The 19,155-nt window shown below is 39.1% G+C and overlaps 1 protein-coding gene across 2 annotated transcripts; it reads left to right on the top strand.

The window, feature by feature from the left end:
* Positions 1-38: 38 nt before the first annotated feature.
* On the top strand, positions 39-18,837 carry LOC755573 (cysteine--tRNA ligase, cytoplasmic). 2 transcript variants are annotated; one of them, XM_030989664.1, is made up of 16 exons: positions 39-298; positions 2,581-2,758; positions 3,993-4,188; positions 4,984-5,109; positions 5,904-6,044; positions 6,931-7,019; positions 7,599-7,833; positions 8,604-8,732; positions 9,450-9,683; positions 10,452-10,552; positions 11,176-11,365; positions 12,332-12,400; positions 12,975-13,056; positions 14,276-14,424; positions 17,110-17,253; positions 18,173-18,837. In XM_030989664.1, the coding sequence occupies exons 1-16, from the start codon at positions 286-288 to the stop codon at positions 18,332-18,334; spliced, it is 2,238 nt and encodes a 745-aa protein (XP_030845524.1). In that variant the 5' UTR covers positions 39-285; the 3' UTR covers positions 18,335-18,837. The 2 variants fall into 2 exon arrangements, with proteins under 2 accessions (XP_030845524.1, XP_030845523.1); XM_030989663.1 differs by having other exon boundaries at positions 2,578-2,758.
* Positions 18,838-19,155: the final 318 nt, after the last annotated feature.

The raw sequence follows: 19,155 nt of genomic DNA, 5'->3' as shown, positions 1-19,155 counted from the left end.
TAATTTGAAATTATTAACACCCCTTTAAATTTAATAGAGTCGTCTAGGGGCTTGTCCCTTTCTTAGTTTCGTGGGTATTTCATCATCCACATTTTGTGTACATTTTGTATACGTGTGTGATCAGATCAGAAATCGGGAACAGCTGTGTAGCAGTGCAATTCACGTGTACCACCTATTCGTTTTGGTGTGGCTCAACATTTGTTTACCATAAATCTTGTTTTCTGGACGCTGAAGAGTGGACATCAGATTCAGTATTTGAACTTTGAAGGCAACGAGAGCTGAACTATGTCAACAGATGGTAAGATGAATTCATATGATTAAAAACAGATGTAGAGTAAACTTAAGAAAGAAAGAAAGAAAGAATAATGGCAAGACTCAATCAAAGTAACTAGTCAAACTCAAACTAAGTCAAACTTTCAAAGTGAGCCCAATTCTCAAGTCAATGCAAGCCCAAAAGCTCAAGTCGAGAGATGATGATTTCTAAAACCAGTGTACTAAAATGAATAGATACAAAACTGATACTGAAAGGGTGTCTAATTTTCAACAAGGAAATTACTATTTTTATCATCCGTGATGGCCATTTTGAATTTTCTAAATTGTTAGAAATTGAAGAACTTCATGGAATCAGGGAGCTCCGCACGCATGCACCCTACATCCTGCATGGGCAAAGGCTCTGCCGGTGCCCCTAGGACATAGAAATTTAGCTTACACTTAGCGTATGGCAGATCGTTCATCCGATCTCGGCAAATCCCAGCCTCATTTTATGAAATAGGCGCCGACAAGGGCCCTTCTCATTGGCTATCGCTGTTCTCCATTCACTCAATGCTGTTTGTGCAATTGTGCGAGGAGCAAGCTTGCGATTTTCCGTTTTTTCAATACCAAAATCATGATATTTTAGTCAAACCCTCTAGAGTCTATTTGTTATGATTTTTTCAATTATGTATTTCACTTAAGTTTAAGTCTTGGACTACTTAACTATTTTTCAAGTTTGAACAATTCTCATTTTCGTCATATTTATTCTGAGATGTTCATTGATTTTTCTATTTTATGTGTGTGCAACACCTGTTGAAAGCATGACATGTCAAAACCTCTGTGGTGTGACGTAAATAGGTATTGACTTTGTCATTGAACTTAAGTTGCGCTTAAGCCACTCGAGCAGATCAGCCAATGAGAGTGCGTAAACTCACTGGACAGCGCTCAATGCGCAAAGTTTTTTGTGACCAGACTCAATCTGTGGCATGGCGAAAAAAAGATAGAACTTTGAAGTGGTTTCAAAGTCAAAGGCAACCCTTGGCTTTGTTCTATAAAATTGTCCTTAGAGTTTTAATCGCTCAACTTCTACTTCTACGTCGGTACTTGACAGGATCCATCAGTCAGGATATAACGTCAAGGTTGAAATGTCTGGCAAGGTGCTCTTGTGCAGTGCAGTCAGTTGGTGTATTATGTACAGGGTGCAAGTAAAAACAATTCTCAGCCATCAATGGCGTTTCTGGAATAGGGCTCGCTGTTGCAGAAACCAAGATATCTAGAGGGAGCATGTACCATGCTGCAACTGTCCGTGGGAAATAAGAGTGTTTGTAAAGCTCAGTACGGGCAGTGATTAGCTTGAATTTATTCGGGTGGAATTGCCTGGTGTTGTTCTGAATCACAGGTGTCACATACTGATCTGGATTTATTGCTACGAGGCCATGTTGAATCTTGTACAGTAGGGTTAGGCATGCAGCATGTCGACGTTCCTCCAGGGTATCCCACTTAAGGTCATTGATCATGGCAGACACACTTTCAGTATGGTGGTATCTCTGAAGGACAAATCGTGCTGCACGTCTTTGAACACCTTCAATTTTGGCTGTGTCTTTCTTCGTTGATGGATTCCATACTGTAGCACAATACTCAACATGGAGTCGGACAATGGACGTATAAGCTTGTTGCCGTAACTTTTGGGAGGATCTTCTGAGATTTCGACTCATGAGACCAAACATTTGATTTGCTTAGGTGTCGTGCCATTGTTGGTCAGTGAACTAAGAAGGTTCTAAATCGCTAAAACAGGAGAGCATTCGGGGGCTCTGTCCCATCTGTAAAGATAGAAGTGGTTCCAAAGAAATATCCCTAGAAGAAAGTGGTTGTGTTTCATGTGGTTTAAGCTTTTAATTACCAACCCTAAATTTTTTTTTCTTCAAGTTTTCATTCAGATGGTTTCTTGAAGCTATCCGCTGATAATAATAATAATAATAATTAACCTTTCTTGTATAGCGCATAGCACATAATATTAAAACATGTCCCTAAGCGCTCTAGAGAAAAACACAACAGAATACAAAGACAAGATGTACTGGGTAACAGACAAAAATGGATGAATTAAATGTTATAAAAGTGCGTCTTTAAAGCAATCTTAACTAAACAATGCAGTCAATGTTTTTTAGATGTTCCGTTTCCCCTCTTTTTTTAAAGCTTCTTCTTGGAGAAAGTGGTTTTGTTTCATGTAGTTTAAGCTTTTACCAACCCTAATTTTTTTCTTCCAGTTTTCATTCAGATGGTTTCTTGAAGCTATGCCCTGATACGTTTTTTCCTTTTTTTTTTAAGCAGGAAAGAAGCGCTGTCAGCCGGAATGGGAGCCCCCAAGCGGAGCCCAGAAGGCTCAGCTTCGCCACTTCAACAGTCTAACCAGACAGAAAGAATTGTTCGTTCCCCAAGAAGGCAAGCGGGTATCATGGTACAGCTGTGGACCCACCGTCTATGACGCAGCTCACATGGGACATGCAAGGTATTATAGACCTACTACTTACTCATGCTTTAAAACCCATCTGTACTAGTTTGGCCAGGGGGATTAGACCACCCATAGAGGTCACTGACATGTGGCTATCTCATCAACTCAGCTCTCAATTAACATTCAATTAAATTCAAAATCATTTTGAATAAAGAGGTTCATGGGGGACCAACGGGCACCGCTTAGGCATTGTTTCTATATAGAGGGAGCAAGTAGCTACAAGTAGGACAGTGGGGCTTTAAACAAATTTTATTTTATTTTATTGGAGGGGTGATTCTGATGTTTAAAATGTATCCTTAAAGCGCTTTGAGAGGGTCTGCGGTCCCGAAATGCGCTATAAAAGAACAAACTATTTATTATTATTATTTATATTGGTTCAAAGTTGTAATGAGATGTTTTACTTTTATATTTTGTGGAAGTGTCGTGGTTTAGTGGTTCATTCACTTTTAACTCTAACTCCAGCATGGCATTGTTATGAACATGCTCGCTATATAAGAAGCCATCATTAATATTATTTTCTGAAAAACACAAATGTCATAATACTTATTTTTATAACATACATTTAAACAATGACGAAAAGAAGGTAAACTTCAGAATTATTATTAAAAAAGGGGGAGGGAAGGATCACTTGGGCATTTTCTTCAGTTTTTTATTGAATGTTTAGCAAATCAGAGATTGGGGAGGGGGAGGAGGTGTCGTTGTTAATCACTGATTATGCCCACTTTGAATTGTGGTACATCAGTCATTACTCTTACTGTTCAAATGATTGAAAATGTAGTTGTAATTATTCTTTCAGTTGGCAGTTAGGTGCAGAGCTCTTGTACTTTTCTAATTCCTTTCTCCATTTCTGGCAACCGGAGTGTTGGCTCAGTCAGTAGAGCGTCCGCCTCACAACCGGGAGGTCGTGGGTTCGAACCCCGGCCGCGTCATACCAAAAGACGTTAAAAGATGGGAGTTGTTGCTAGTTATTGCTACCTTGTTTGGCATTCAACAATAAGGGATAGAGCAACGTCAATCTAGCGCTGCTCAGTGGCTGCCGGGCTCACGATCAATTGGGCAAAAAGAATTTCCGTTTCGGTTTAATAAAATTTGGAGTGGACTATTAGGCTATTATTATTATTATTATTATTATTATTATTATTTTTGAGTCTTCAATGATTTCCTGTATGCTTTATTATATGAATAAATAAATATATATATATACAAAAATTTTCCTTGAATTCTCTTTCAGATCGTACATATCATTTGATATCCTACGCCGAGTGATGACCAAATACTTCAATTATGACGTGACCTATGTCATGAATATCACAGACGTAGATGATAAGATAATCAAACGTGCTCGGACCAACTACCTCTACGATCAGTACCTGAGCAACACAACCAGCGTCGAGCAAGTATTGGCCGATGTCAGACAAGCGCTTGAAGTAAGCACGTTTTGTAGACAACTTTCGTAGAATAAAATATTAATGATATCTGCATTTACAATGTGCTTATACCCATGCCAGGGGATGTTCAAGGTGCCTACACAGTACAGTCAAACCTGCTTAGTGACCACCTGTCTACAAAGACCACATTTTTGGTTTCTCTTGAAAATTGTACTAAAGGAACCTATCTACAAAGACCACTTTTGTGTTTCCCTTAAATTTTATGACAGTTGTTATGCCTCCGCTACAAAGTAGCAGGAGGCATTATGTTTTCTGGTTGTCCATCCATTCGTACGTCCTGTTCTCGTGATCGCGTTATCCCAAGAACCAATTGATGGAGTACCCCTAAACCTAGGTCATGTATGTATCTTGCAGAGCTAATGAATTGATCAGATTTTGGAGTCACAAGGTAAAAGGTCAAAGGTCACAGAACTCACTATGTATGCAAAATACCTTGTGATTGGTTATCTCAAGAACCGATCAATGGATTACCGCCAACCTTGGGTCATCTATGTAGCTTGCAGAGCCAATGGACTGAGAAGATTTTAGGGTCATGGGGCTCATTATGTATGCCTATAAATTGCTTGTGAACGCATTAATCTAACAGTTACCAGAATCGGTTAAATAACGTGGAAGCCTTTGGTATATATATATATATATATATATATATCTATCTCTTGATGAATGCAATATGGTACAGGGGGATTGCTTGGATGGCATATAAAGAGTTAACACCTTATTCCCTCTGAACAGACAATTTACATCTCTTTTTGTTTTTATCTTTACTTTGCTCAGCCATACCAGGCCAAGATGAATAAAGAAGCTAGTGCAGATAAGAAGGATATGCTGATGAAGATCATCAACAAAGTCAGAGAAGCACTTGCGAAATGTGAGGCAGCAAAGAGCGAAGAACTCAAACAGGTAATATTGTGTTAGCCAATATTTTCGCTTAAAGGTATCAACCAGTTTTGGAAACGCCCCCATCTCAAAAAATGAAATGGAAGCTCTTATTACTAATCATGTGAAAGAATATGTTTTAACTAATACGTGATGATACAAATTTTGCAGGGAAACCGGCTACTTATTGATATATATTTGGTAAATACCGGCCTGGATATATTTCTGCTTTTTTGCGAATTTATTTTGAAGTATCGCCATGTAAACATCTGAAGGCAATATTTAAACAATATTGAATGGATATTATGCACCTAAAACCCTTGAACCGGTCTATATCTTTAAAGATATTTTCATGGATCAAGGTTTCAAGGACGAATTTGCGCATCGTTAGATACACGTAAGGCCACGAGCACTACCAGTTTTCAATAATTACTGTTTATTTCCATGGATCATGAACTCATTACCGAGTATCACAATCATCAAAATATAAGAATTTTGTGCATCAATTGATTTGCGGTTCGAGTCCCTCAGTAGCACCAATGTCCTTTGGCAAGACATTGATCTACATTTGCCAATCTCCACACAGGTGTTAAATGGGTACCCGGAAGGATGCAATGTTTGTGGTTGGATCAGCATGTGTGTACTTGTCGGAATACTCACCAGGGAGCGGAGCATGTGCACTATCATGTTCCGTTTAGCAATTTAATTCCATGACCGGGTTAATAATAATAATACCATTTAAAGTGCTTATAAATGTTGTATTGTGCACTATACAAAAGTGACTACTATTATTTGTTTTTCTCAAATTATTTTATCAGGTCTTACTAACTGAAGCTAAAGACCCTCTAGCGGAAATGCTTGATGCCCAGAAAGGCTGTGATGTGTCCGACAAATCCATCTTTTCAGTATTACCCCAGCATTGGGAGGCAGAGTTTCACAGTGATATGAATGCCTTAAACGTAAGTACACATACACAGTTCATTTTGCGGATTCCAGTTCAGTCCAGTGTAACCGATAGCAGAACAGTGTCCCCTTTTTATAGTGATATATTTGCATTATCATTTGATCCAGAATGCTCTAATAACATTGATAACATGTTTTATGAAACAGGGGCCTGATCATTGCTGATTTGATTATAGAGATCATATTGTGTCTTTGTGATGTGAGTGCCTTCAATGTAAGTGTTCAAACAAATTCATTCCAGTTCAGTCCAGTTTACTCCAGACTGATCATGATCCATTCACATTGCAGAGTAAATGTAGGTTAGGTTAAAGATCATGATGTGTCACGTTGTGAATGTTTGTATCTTTGTCCAAACACTGGAAATTTTCACATTTGTCTTGAATGTATAAACTTGTATGTACTTACACCTTTATACCAGTTTGATCCATTTCAATCCAGTTTGAACCAGATCAATCCACATCATTGAGCATCAATTTAGAAGTCGTGTTACTGTAGTACCTGTGTAACAAGCACTTAAGGCAGAATTTTCACATTTGTATGGATGCCTTGGATGTTTTAAAGTTCTTATAAAACCTGTTATCAATACCAAGTTGAAAAAGCTGTTATAATAATAATAATAATAATATTATTGCTTATATAGCGCTTAATACGTCGGGAATGTCCGAGTTTCTAAGCACTTTACATTATTACCCCCGGTCATCGGATTCTGGCTTGCCCGCACACATTGTATGCACTTTCTCCACTCCCTGGGGAGCATTCCAACAAGAGCTACTGAAACCGTTAAATTTGATTGACTATCATGAAACTGAAAACAAATTTGTGATAGAAATATGCCACTTCAGCCCTTCATGTCCATCTCTGTTCTTCTACTCCTTCTTACAGGTCTTACCTGCTGATGTCTTGACGAGGGTCAGTGAATACGTTCCAGAAGTCATCGACTACGTCCAGAAAATCATTGACAGAGGCTTTGGGTGAGTACATAACATGTATTTATCCTTACATATTTGAGATTATGGCAGGGGGAGGGGGGTAGTTTTCTTTGTCTTCCTTGTGCCACCATTTTCCTGATAAAATAATTTGAGAAAAACAAACTCTTTCTGTCATCACAGGAAAGAGTCAGTAAGCCGAATATACGCAGCTTCCAACATGCGTAAATTAGTGACGTTTCTCGCTCAGCTGAGAACTGTGAACCAAGAATGAACAGTATCGTTCGGCGCATTCTTGATTCCTCAGTAAGCGGTGCATGAAATCAAAGTTTGGCATTTTCTGCTATTATCAGCAGCCACTTATTTATTGGCTCCCTGTTCATTCTTGTGATTTACACCATCAGGAAACCTTCAATCCACATCCAGATACCAGTGAAAAAAATACACGGGGGGCTCAGGGCGAAATAGCTCCCAAAATGCCCAAAAGACCCCCCGAAAATCAGAAAAGAGCCCAAAAAAATTTGCATAAAGTTCAATGCCAAACAAATTTTAGATCATTATTTTCATGCAGGCAAGGTTGAAAAGTAACCCCCGAAAAATAAATATTATTTTTTTCCCTGTCAGGTACGAATCCAACGGCTCTGTCTACTTCACGACTTCCAAATTTGACAACGATGATAGCCACCACTACGCCAAGCTGGTCCCTGAGGCGTATGGAGACCAGGCAGCCCTGGCTGAAGGGGAGGGTGATCTTAGCATCTCCCCAGACCAGCTGCAGGAGAAACAGTCAGCCAATGATTTTGCGCTGTGGAAGAACTCCAAACCTGGTGAACCGGAGTGGGAGTCGCCTTGGGGAATGGTAAGAAGGGCTAAGAATTAGAAAGAACGACTTGAGGAGAAACCGTCCCAGATTTCAAACTCGTTTTAATAATAGTAAGCGGATAATTACTGAATACTCTGGCAATAGGATGAATTATCATCACAGCGGTGATCTTGGCTACTTTCTTGTCAAGCTGAAGGCGAAGTAAGATAGTGCTCTCTGATCTATGTACAGTCAAACCTGTCTATTAAGGTCACCTGAGGGAACAGAAAATATGGCCACTGTATACAGGTGACCTTCCTACACAGGTTCTACAATGCACTTTCTCAAGGGAGACCAAAATACATTACCATTACAAACAGGTGGCCTTTGTAGAGAGGTGGCCAATGGGATAGGTTTGACTGTATTAAAATGTGAAGCGCATTTCACTTTAAACAATTATAATAAGAAGAAAAAAAGAATCATTATAGAGTTGTTTTGTGTATATAATCCCCTCTCTCTCTCTTCCCTACCCTCTCTCTCTCTTCCCTACCCCCTCTCTCTCTTCCCTACCCTCTCTCTCTCTCTCTCTCTCTCTCTCTTTCTCTTCTCCTCCTCCTCCCCCCTCTCTCTCTTCCCTACCCTCTCTCTCTCTCTCTCTCTTTCTCTTCTCCTCCTCCCCCCTCTCTCTCTCTCTCTCTCAACCCTCTCTCTCTCCCCCCTCTCTGTATACCTGTCTGTATCTCTCTCTCTCTCCCTATCCCCCCTCTCTCTCTCTCTCTCTCTCTCTCCCTATCCCCCCTCTCTCTCTTTCTCTTTCCCTCTCTCAGGGGAGACCAGGTTGGCATATAGAATGTTCTGCCATGGCTAGTAGCATCCTGGGAGAGTCCATGGACATCCACACTGGAGGGGCAGACCTTAAGTTTCCTCACCATGACAACGAACTCGCACAAGCAGAGGTAGGATCACAGCTGCCAATTTGTACTGATTTTGATGACTACATGGGCTTTACTTTATATGTAGCTCCTTTTTTTTTAGATCCGATGTGGCAATGACTTCATTTATTGGTGCCATTTTGAAGAAGCCTTATGCTGAAGCATTATGGTATATAGACGGAAATAAGCGTCTAGTATGGAGAATTCTTTGATAAATCTGACATTTGTCAACCTTACCAGTACACGGACAGTACCCCTTGACGCACTCACAAAGGGGATTAAATAGTGATTTTCACTGAAATGTGGTGGAATGTTTGTCTCTTAAAAAAAAAATCTAGACTAAACAGCTTGATAAATTGTTTCTTTTATAGCGCTATATCCAATTTACAACTTATCAAAGCGCTTTACAAAACAAATACATCAATGAATTAAAACTAACAATAGTATGATAGAAAATGTAATGCAGTGAGAAAAACAATGATTGGAAAGGAAATATGTTTTCATATACTGTAGAAATAACATAACAAATAAGTTATTGAATAATATTATTATTAATATCAAATTTTATTTTGTATTGATGTATTAATTGACTAAAGCATCAGTGCTTAAAATTTATTTACTTATTTATCTTTCTGTATAATCATTGTATAATTCACATATGCAAATGGAATATTATTTATGTTGAATGGAATCTAATAAAGATCACGATTACAAAATAAAGAAATCTTTCTTCTCATTTAGGCTCACTACGGCAACGACGACTGGGTACGCTACTTCCTCCATTCCGGCCACTTGACCATCCAGGGTTGTAAGATGTCCAAATCACTCAAGAACTTCATCACCATCAAGCAGGCTCTTGAGACATACTCCTCCAGGCAGATAAGGCTGGTCTTTCTGCTTCACTCATGGAAGGATACGCTGGACTACTCAACAGCTACCATGGAGTGTGCTGTGCAGTACGAGAAGATGATTAATGTAAGCTTGTTATCTATAGTCAACCTGTCTTGGTGGCCACCTCTCTGTAAAGACCACCTGTTTATAGTGGCCATGTATTTTGTCTCCATGAAAAAAGAAATGTACATTGTAGAACATGTCTAGAAAACATGTACAATACAGATACCGAGTAGTGTAAAAAATAATGGTATGCACATGAATCGTCAATATACAAACTATAACAGTACAGTGATTTTGAGCCTTGAAATTTGAAATTTATTTTAAAGCTTATCTTCCTTTCAAAAATCCCTAGCAACAAAATGCAGTATAGACATGAAACCAAAATAGATACATATGTTATTTTCTCCCCTTTGTATTCATTCATCTGGTTATACATTTTTTTTTTTTTTGGGGGGGGGGGGGGGGGGGGGGGCTCTGGATCAAAAATTATGAACCCTAACCACAAAATGTAGAAGAATTGTTGTGAAAGGGTGAAAAAGAGATTATTTCATAATTTATTTTGTTAATCGAGAGCGCCAGGAGTGTCAAGTATGACAGATATAAATGCTATACAAGAACCCAACATTATTATTGACTTACTTGACTTAAGCCGTGCACACCATCACTGGGATGTATGATGGCTTCTGTTTCACAACGGCTTGCCACATCTTCCTGTCTTTTGTTAGCCTGGTGGCTTTAGTCAGGGAGTCAACTTGTCTGTTGTTGCAGTCCGCCTTGATGCAGTCTGTCCATCTCTTAGCTGGTCTTAATAATATTATTATTATTATTATTAATATTTTGTTTGTGTAGGAATTCTTTCTAAATGTCAAGGATATCATCCATAATTCACCCCGGGAGGGCTGTGAAGCATTCCACAAATGGACAACTCTTGAGATAAGGCTCAACAAGCAGTAAGTGAAGTTTATCTATTAAATTGAATTGACAAGGTTTAATGATAAGAAATCCAAGTCACAGCTCAAAGCTGATACATCTTAAATTGATAAATAAAAATGTAACATATAAAATACATGCAAATTGTATGATATAAATTGGTAAATATGAAATTAAATTCATGAGAGAAATTGATATAAAAGGACTAGATAGAAGAAGAAAAAGAAAAAGAGGAAACGAAATGCATGCAAGCCTTTTTTTAATAGGCATTATTAATCAGAGAGCACATACACCCATGCTTTCTTAGCAGTCGGGCAAAACAAACAAATGAACCAACCGATACTTCAACTTATTGTCAAAAGATCTTCCAAGGATGTGGCTCTAACACAAGGGCCCGAATTCACAAAGGAGGTTTAAATTTAACCCATGGTTTAAAATAAGCGCAAATTGAGGCTTTTTTGGCCTTGCGCGTGTCTAATATTGGACCTCTGACTTGTGTCTCGCTTACTTATTTGCGCTTATTTTAAACCATGGGTTAGGTAAATGAGGGTTTAAACCATGGGTTAAATTTAAACCTCCTTTGTGAATTCGGGCCAAGGGGTTTTGTGTAACAATGACTGTTTACTTTTTTGTTGTTGTTAAGATACCTGGAGTGCCAGGAGAAAGTACACAGCACCCTGTGTGACTCAATAGACACCAAGTCTGCTCTGGATGCGATCCGTGCTGTGGTTAACCAGTGCAATGTGTACATACAGGAGAGGAGAGGGGCTAAGGATAGTCCTAATGCTTTCTTGCTTGGATCCATAGCTAAGTACATCACCAAGATGTTCAAGGTAAACGCTTTCAGGACTTGATTTTAATAAATGGCAACAATTATATTTTTTTTCCCTTTTATTCCTTCACTGTTTAAATAAAATGTTCTGGCTATGAAAACATATACCAGTACATGAGCGAGAATGTTGGCAACAAGTCGAAAAAAAGAGATTTGTTTTGTTTTTATTTTTAAAAAAGATTTTGAATCTGTTAATGTGTTGCAAATTTAAAGATATCAAATCCACCCAGTGCAATGTGTACATATGGGATCGGAGAGGGGCTAAGGATAGCCCTAATGCTTTCTTGCTTGGATCCATTGCTAAATACATCACTAAGATGTTCAAGGTAACGCTTTCAGGACTAGATTGATCACATATGGTTCTTCAAAATGGCAACAATGATATTTGTTGTCCTTTTATTCCGTCACTGTGAAAATAAAACGCTATGTCTCTGAAAACAATATACATGAGCGAGAATGTTGGCAACAAGTCGAGAAAAGAAAATTTAAAAGAATTTTTTTTTTTAATCTCTCAATGTGTTGCCAAATCAAGGATTTTAAATCCACCCAGTGCAATGTGTACATCTAGGACCGGAAAGGGGCGAAGGAGAGCCCTAATGCTTTCTTGCTTGGATCTATCCCTAAATACATCACCAATATGTTCAAGGTATCGCTTAATTTCAGGACTAGATTTATTTTTAGGCCTAAATTGATCACATTTGGTTCTTCAAATTGGCAACAAAGATAATTTGTTTCCCTTTTATTCCTTCATGGTAAAAAAATAGAAAACAGGCAAAATAGTTTAGATTTCTAGGAAATACCAACAAAAATGTAGAGAAAAATAGCCAAATCGTTTTATTTTTGGCATGTGAAAAATTACCAGGGATTCCATCATGATGAAGCTTCTGCTCATGAACATGAAACCTTCCAAACAAAGAACTGAGAGGTGCATGTACCAAATAAGATTTTCTTCACTTTGTGTTTTTAGATCTTTGGAGCTATCGAGGGAGAGGAGCCTCTAGGATTCCCTGTTGGAGGGGCATCAGAAAGCGGTAATGTAAGTAGCCTTCGCCAGATAGGTTAACACCAAGCCCCTCTACTATCTAAATTTTGTATCCAATAATAAACACATAATAGGTATACATACTTTTATACAATTAAAAAAAAGGATAAAAGGAACCAGAAAATATCATGAATGCTAATCGAGTCTGGTACCTCCGAACTTATGAAAAACACTGTTTGGGTACATAAAACTAACAAACAAATTTGATATGTTACATGTACTAAAGCTAATTACAAAAAAACTATAATACAGTTATATAAATGGATGAAAATTCAAATATCAAATATCTTTTACTCATTTAAAGCCCCACTGCACTACTTGTAGCTACTTGCGCCCTCTATACAGCAAACAATGCGTATTCAGTGACCATTAGTCCCCCATGATCCTCTTTTGGTTATGTTATTAGTGAGAGCTGATTCGATAATATGGTCATGAGTCATGATCTGATGAGGTGGTTACTTACCCCCTGTAAGTGACCTTGCAGGGTGGACTAATCCCTTCTGTAAACTAGTACAGATGGGCTTTAAAGGTATGTACATTATTATTATTAAGATTATTCTTATTTCAGGTTGAGCAGACGGTTTTACCGTACCTCAAAGTCTTGGCTGAATTCAGACAGACCATCAGACAGAAGGCTAGAATACTCCAAGGTGAGAAACAAAACACTATTCCCTTTTTACCCATTCATGACAACTTTTTTTAAAGGGCTCAATTGACCCTCCCACCTTTTCTTTTTCAAATTGGCAACAATTATATTTTTCTTTGGTTGCCTCTTTGTTCTGTAATAAAGATTAATGTCTCTGAAAATAGTATGCATGATTGTGAACTATGTTGAAAGGTTGCTGCCAATTTAGTACGAATACCAGCAGTATTGCTGAAGCTATCAAAATGTGTTGCCAATTTAAGGGACTTGATATTCCTTGAGTCAAAATGACAACCTACATGTATTGACTAGTTCTTAGTTTTAAGTGCCACATCATGAATCTATTCACATACATGCATGTATCTACACAATATATCTATATATTTTTTGGATCCATTAATATTTTTTTAAAGGGGCTGAAGTGATCACCTTCCCTTTGTCAAATTGGCAACAATTACATTTTTTGTATTGCTTATTTTTTCTAATAAACTTACATGTCTTTGAAAACAATCTACGCAAGGTATCACTCCATGTCTCTTAGCTGGGAGGCTGTTGGGGCAGCAATGAAGTGGACCTTGAGACGCATGTTCTCCAAAGCTTTATGTCTTCTGTTGCTTTAGTTATCTGCTCAAATGGCATCCCCAACCCACACCTCATTCTTGTACACCTGGGCAGCGTTTCAGAAAACTGTCGTAAGTACAAATTCACCAACATCCCATTGAAATTTATGTGTTGTAACTAATACACATTTCAATGGGATGTCTGTGAACTTGTACTTATGACGGTTTCGTGAAACAATGCCCAGTGTTTTCTTTGGGTGATTTAACAATTGGAACCAGTTCTTCTACTATCCACACGGTCTAATAACCATTTTGTCTACTTATCACTTTGTCGAATAGCCATTTAGCCTAATAGTCATTTGGTCTAATTTCCATTTGGTTTAATGTCTAATTAGTCTACTACCCATTTGGTATATAGTTCACTTAGTCTACTAACCAGTTGCTATAGTTCCGAGTTTATCTAATGCCAATTCCGTCTACCATCCACAAGGTCTAATAATCATTTGATTATTATTATTATTTATGATTAAATATAGACCATATGGGTAGTACACAAAATGAGCATTAAACAAACTGGGAATTAGACTGACTGGAAATTATACTAAATGGGCAGTAGTAGATGTAGTACTTGTAGATCAAACATCAATAAACCTTCTTTTTTTTTAGCCACTGAGATTCTGCAGCTGTGTGATGCCTTGAGAGACGAAGTCTTGCCTGACCTGGGTGTGAGGTTGGAGGATAGAGAAGGAGAGAACTCAGTCGTCAAGCTGGTCGGTAGGGACGTCCTCATGAAAGAAAGAGAATTAGCCAAACAGGTGGGTTTAGGATGGTGGCAACTAAAAAAGTTTGGTGTGGTGTGGTTGTGGAATGTGGTGAAAGTGGTAATTGTGGTAGTGGTGGTGTTGATGGTGGTGGTACTGGTGATGGTGTCGGTACTGGTGATGGTGTTGGTACTGGTGATTTTGATGGTGATTGTACTGGTGATGGTGTTGGTACTGGTGGTTTTGATGATGGTGGTACTGGTGATGGTGTTGGTACTGGTGGTTTTGATGGTGTTGCTACTTGCTACTGGTAGTTTTGATGGTGTTGGTGTTGGTACTGGTGGTTTTGATAGTGTTGGTACTGGTGATGGTGTTGGTACTGGTGGTTTTGATGGTGCTTGTACTGGTGATGGTGCTGGTGTTGGTGGTTTTGATGGTGGTGGTACTGGTGATGGTGATAGTAATAGTCATGGTGATTAGTGTGGAGCGATTGTGATGGGTACACTGATGAATTGAGTGGTGCTGGTGGTACTTGGTGATAGTGACATAATGTTATAAATAGTGATGATGGTGATGACTGCTAGTCTGTCCACTCCTGCCAGAGCCATGCACCCAAGATGACCTGGAAACACTCCTGCTGGAGCCATGCATCCAAGATGACCTGGAAGCACTCCTGCCAGAGCCATGCACACAAGATGACCTGGAAGCCGTGAACTGCTGTGCCAGAGCCTGTGGAGTACTGGACGGGACTTGTGTAGTGACCCGATAAGAAGAAAAAGAAGAGAAGAATAGGATGATGATGACTTGATAATTATGATGATGATAATGATGATGATGATGGTAATGATGATGGTAATGATGATGGTGATGAAATTGATGATACTGCTGCTGCTGATGATGATGATACTGATGATTGATAATGATGATGATGATTGATGATGATGATGATGATAATGATGGTAATGATGATGATGATGAAGAAATTGATGATGCTGCTGCTGATGACAATTGATGATGAAATTGATGATGCTGCTGTCGATGATGATGTTCATAATGATAATGGTTACACCAGGGCATGTGAGTTAAATGGATTCCGCATCTAAGAGGGCCCTTTGAAGCAGTCCGTTGCACCGAGAGTCTTTTTTTCCCCCTATCATTAATCCCCCAACCGGACCGCAAAGCTCGTAAATCTCACTCCCGAAACTGAGTGACATAGGGCTCGCGAAATGCATTGTTGGAAATACACATCGGCTGCTATCGACAAAAATGGCGGCGTACAGTAGCGAAGAGTATTTGGTAGGCGACGATTAGACTTTCTGACTGATTTTGAGGAAGATTTGATTCTTGAGCCTGGTGTATGGGAAGTTGGAGACCAATACAAGTTATGCACGTGTGAAATTCCATCAACGGAAAATCTTATTCGTTGCAGCTACCAGAATGTACGGTTAAATGGTTTCATCGTGAATGCGTAGGCCGCTCCATGTAAATAGGCAGCTTTTGAATACATGAATAGTCAATACACTCACAACATACAGTACAAAATGCACATAATCATCCCGATGCGGTTGATCGGCAAGTTTGACAGTAGACTCACAATTTTAATTTTTAAATTATTCTTTCTAACATCAGAAAGTTGAACAAATTGTATTTTAATGCTCTTTAGGTGTCATCAATCGTCACTATAGTACTGCCTTTGAATGAAATCAGTTGAGTTTTGTACAGTGGTGTTTGAAATGTCGAGAATCAATAGCACAACTTTGAATACACGGCCAGGGTAGTAATGCAGCTATGTGTGTTTCCACCAACAACATCCAGCATGTACAGCCCAGCGAGCACGGCGGCTTTCGCGTCGCCCGCCCGTACTCGGGGTGAAAAGTGGTGATGAATTGACAACTTCTAACCCTCATTAAACCAAATGCGCAAATATATAACACAGTTTCATTTAGTTATTTTAAGAGATAAACTTATGGACTACCTTCCTAGCTATGTAAAAATTTCGGAAACTTTCGGAAAATGTCAATAATTAGTAGAGAACGTGATGATGATGAGAAACTTGCATTCACTCTAACTCACGATTTCCTTGGTCGATTTCGCTGGTTCAGATGGCTACGTCTTCAGAAGAGTTATCCGAGCACAGCGAAAGCATTTGATAACCAATAGAAGGTTGCCTTGTGCCATAAGTTGTCGATTTTGTATTTTTGTCTGTTATAGCTATATACATCTTCAATGAGTATGACGTCATTTTCTCGGTGACTCGCATGGCTTCAAAGCCTTTTTTTTACGACCAAGTGTTTGGAGAGCTTAGGGAAGCAGGCTGCGTTGCGTAACACTTCGTAACATTTGGATCGCCAGAGGGCATCTGTGGTCTGATAAGGGCGGCTGTTGATGGATTTGATGGCTGAAGAGGGTTACATTACTTGTTGTTAAGCCAAGTTAATCTTGAATATCTTTCCCTCGGGAAATTCTTTCGAGACGGAATCTCCATTTAAAGTCTCACCTCCCTGGTTACACTGACAATGGTAAACATGATGATAATTTGGTTGTAAGGGCATTTTGGTTAACATATGATAATAATGATCGTGGTGAATTGATGATGATGGCGATGATGATTACTGATGGTACATAAACTCTTATAATGACAATGATGATGATAACTATTTGGATGATGATAATGGTAACCATAGCAAAGACTACTGCCTAATAAAAGTGCTATCGGCTATTGCTTTCTTTTCCACCCAGCAAGCGGAGGAGAAGAGGAAAAAGAAGGAAGAGGCAAAGAAGAGGGAGCAAGAAAAGCAAGCAGCCAAAGAAGCACAAGGAAGAATTCCACCTCAAGAGATGTTTAGGAAAGAGACCAACAAATATTCAGCGTTTGATGACAGGGTAGGTGATGCTCCCCCCCCCCTCCTCTTCTCTCTCTCTCTCCTTTCTCTCTCTCCTTCCTCTCCCCCTCCCTCCCTCCTCTCTCTTTCTCTCTTCTCCCTCTCTCCTTTCTCTCTCACCTTTCTCTCTTTCTCTCTCTCCCTCTCTTTCTCTCTCCCCTCTTTCTCTCTCCCCTCTTTCTCTCTCCCCCTATCTCTCTCCCCTCTCTCTCGTTTAGAAAAGGGATGGGACAGATAGATATCTTTATACTCTGTGTACATTTACCAAAGTTGCCACTGTTACTAAAGTTAGAATTACCAAGACATCAATCAAGGAAAATGAGTTACCAATTACAAATAACTGACTACAGCACTTGCGAGTACTGTAAGTTCAGTCTTTGGGTCCACATACGATTCTCCACTTAAAGGGAAAGCCCTCCCTGATATTAAGTTGGTTTGAATGGAGCAGAGAAATTAGAGAAATGGATCATTGAACATTTTTGCAATAACCATTAAGAATTGAAAGTTATGAATACAAATAATTGGTGCCAGTTTGAGAAGGAAAAGCTGATTATGCCAATACTTTTATCAAGACTCGGTCATTTTCTTACCATTTTGATAATTAACCATGATATGCCAAAACCTACATGGCAAGACAGTGATCTACATTTGCCACGCTCCACCCAGGTGTTACATGGGTACCGGTAGGAAGGAATTCCTTAAAATGCTGTGAGCGTCGAAATCGGCAGCCTAGCTTAGCCGGGTAATGTTGGAGCGCCTTGAGGACCTTGCAAGGTTGATACATGCACTATATAAGAATCCAATATTGTTATTATTATTATACATGACCAATCTTTCCATTCTCTGCCTTTTTTTTTTTCCACAAAAAAAATTGCATGACAAGAACTCAAGTTTATCTTGCATACCCCTCTACTCCACAGGGCCTGCCGACCCACGATGCAGAGGGGAAACCAATGAGCGGGAAGCAATTAAAGAAACTATCCAAGCTATACCAAGCACAGGAAAAGCTCTACGCACAGTTCAACCAAAATACACAGGTCTGCCAAGGGGCCGGGGAAGGTGCCACAGAGGGAACTCAATGAAACAATATGGCTCGTTCAGATGTACCGTAGTATTTAAACCGCCCAAGGTTTTTCATGATGATGTGAAGCATAGTATGCTTCTCATTTCTGTATCGTATAACACAGAGCTCAGTGTGTACATGTATTGTAGGACCTTTGTTGTTTGCTGTTTCCATTCACTTACAAGAAAAAAAACATTGTTTTTTGTTTGTTTTTTCCAAAGGTTTGCCACTTTTTTTTAAAGGTGTAAATGAATGGCAACTGCTCACAACAAAGGACCTACAAGTATTTACTGAGCTCTGTGGTATATAAAATACAGAAATTTGGAGTGCATTACAGTATGCTTTTCATCATCATATCCTCATCATATCCTTTAGAAACCGAAGCCCTTTAGAAGTATATTTATTCAACACTTTGGTTGACTTCTTTGCATTACTGCAATTTTGCAAAAAAATTGATGGAGGGATGGCTTTGCAAAGTTACCCGTTTGATTATCTTCATGATAACCATATTTAACACCAGTATACAATTATCCGGTTAATGGCCGGTAAGGGAAAAAGTTTTCCTAATAGAAACACACTTTCTCCGGCATTATCCGGATAATGCCGGAGAGAGCTTTTACGGGTTCACCGGCAAAATTATCCTTCTTTTAGAAGGATAATGCAGGGGAGGCTAACCGGATAACGTAGATAGAAACACACCCCGTTCCGATTGAGTGCTCATGCCGGTGAGAAACCGGAAATAGGAGTGATCACGTGATCGGAAAATTTTACCCCGACACGCGCGACACTACAATCCCGGGTTGACCTAGCAGTCCCACAATACCTTGCGGTGACCTGTTT

Source organism: Strongylocentrotus purpuratus, unplaced genomic scaffold (assembly GCF_000002235.5).
Source record: "Strongylocentrotus purpuratus isolate Spur 01 unplaced genomic scaffold, Spur_5.0 spur5_scaffold_18, whole genome shotgun sequence".
Lineage (NCBI taxonomy): Eukaryota > Metazoa > Echinodermata > Echinoidea > Camarodonta > Strongylocentrotidae > Strongylocentrotus > Strongylocentrotus purpuratus.
This window is presented reverse-complemented; position numbering and strand designations above follow the sequence as displayed.

Excerpts from the sequence above, each read along its gene's own strand:
- LOC755573 (XM_030989663.1), top strand. Across the intron at positions 4,189-4,983 it reads ATGTCAGACAAGCGCTTGAA|CCATACCAGGCCAAGATGAA; the intron begins GTAAGCACGTTT and ends TACTTTGCTCAG. Across the intron at positions 17,254-18,172 it reads ATTCAGCGTTTGATGACAGG|GGCCTGCCGACCCACGATGC; the intron begins GTAGGTGATGCT and ends TCTACTCCACAG.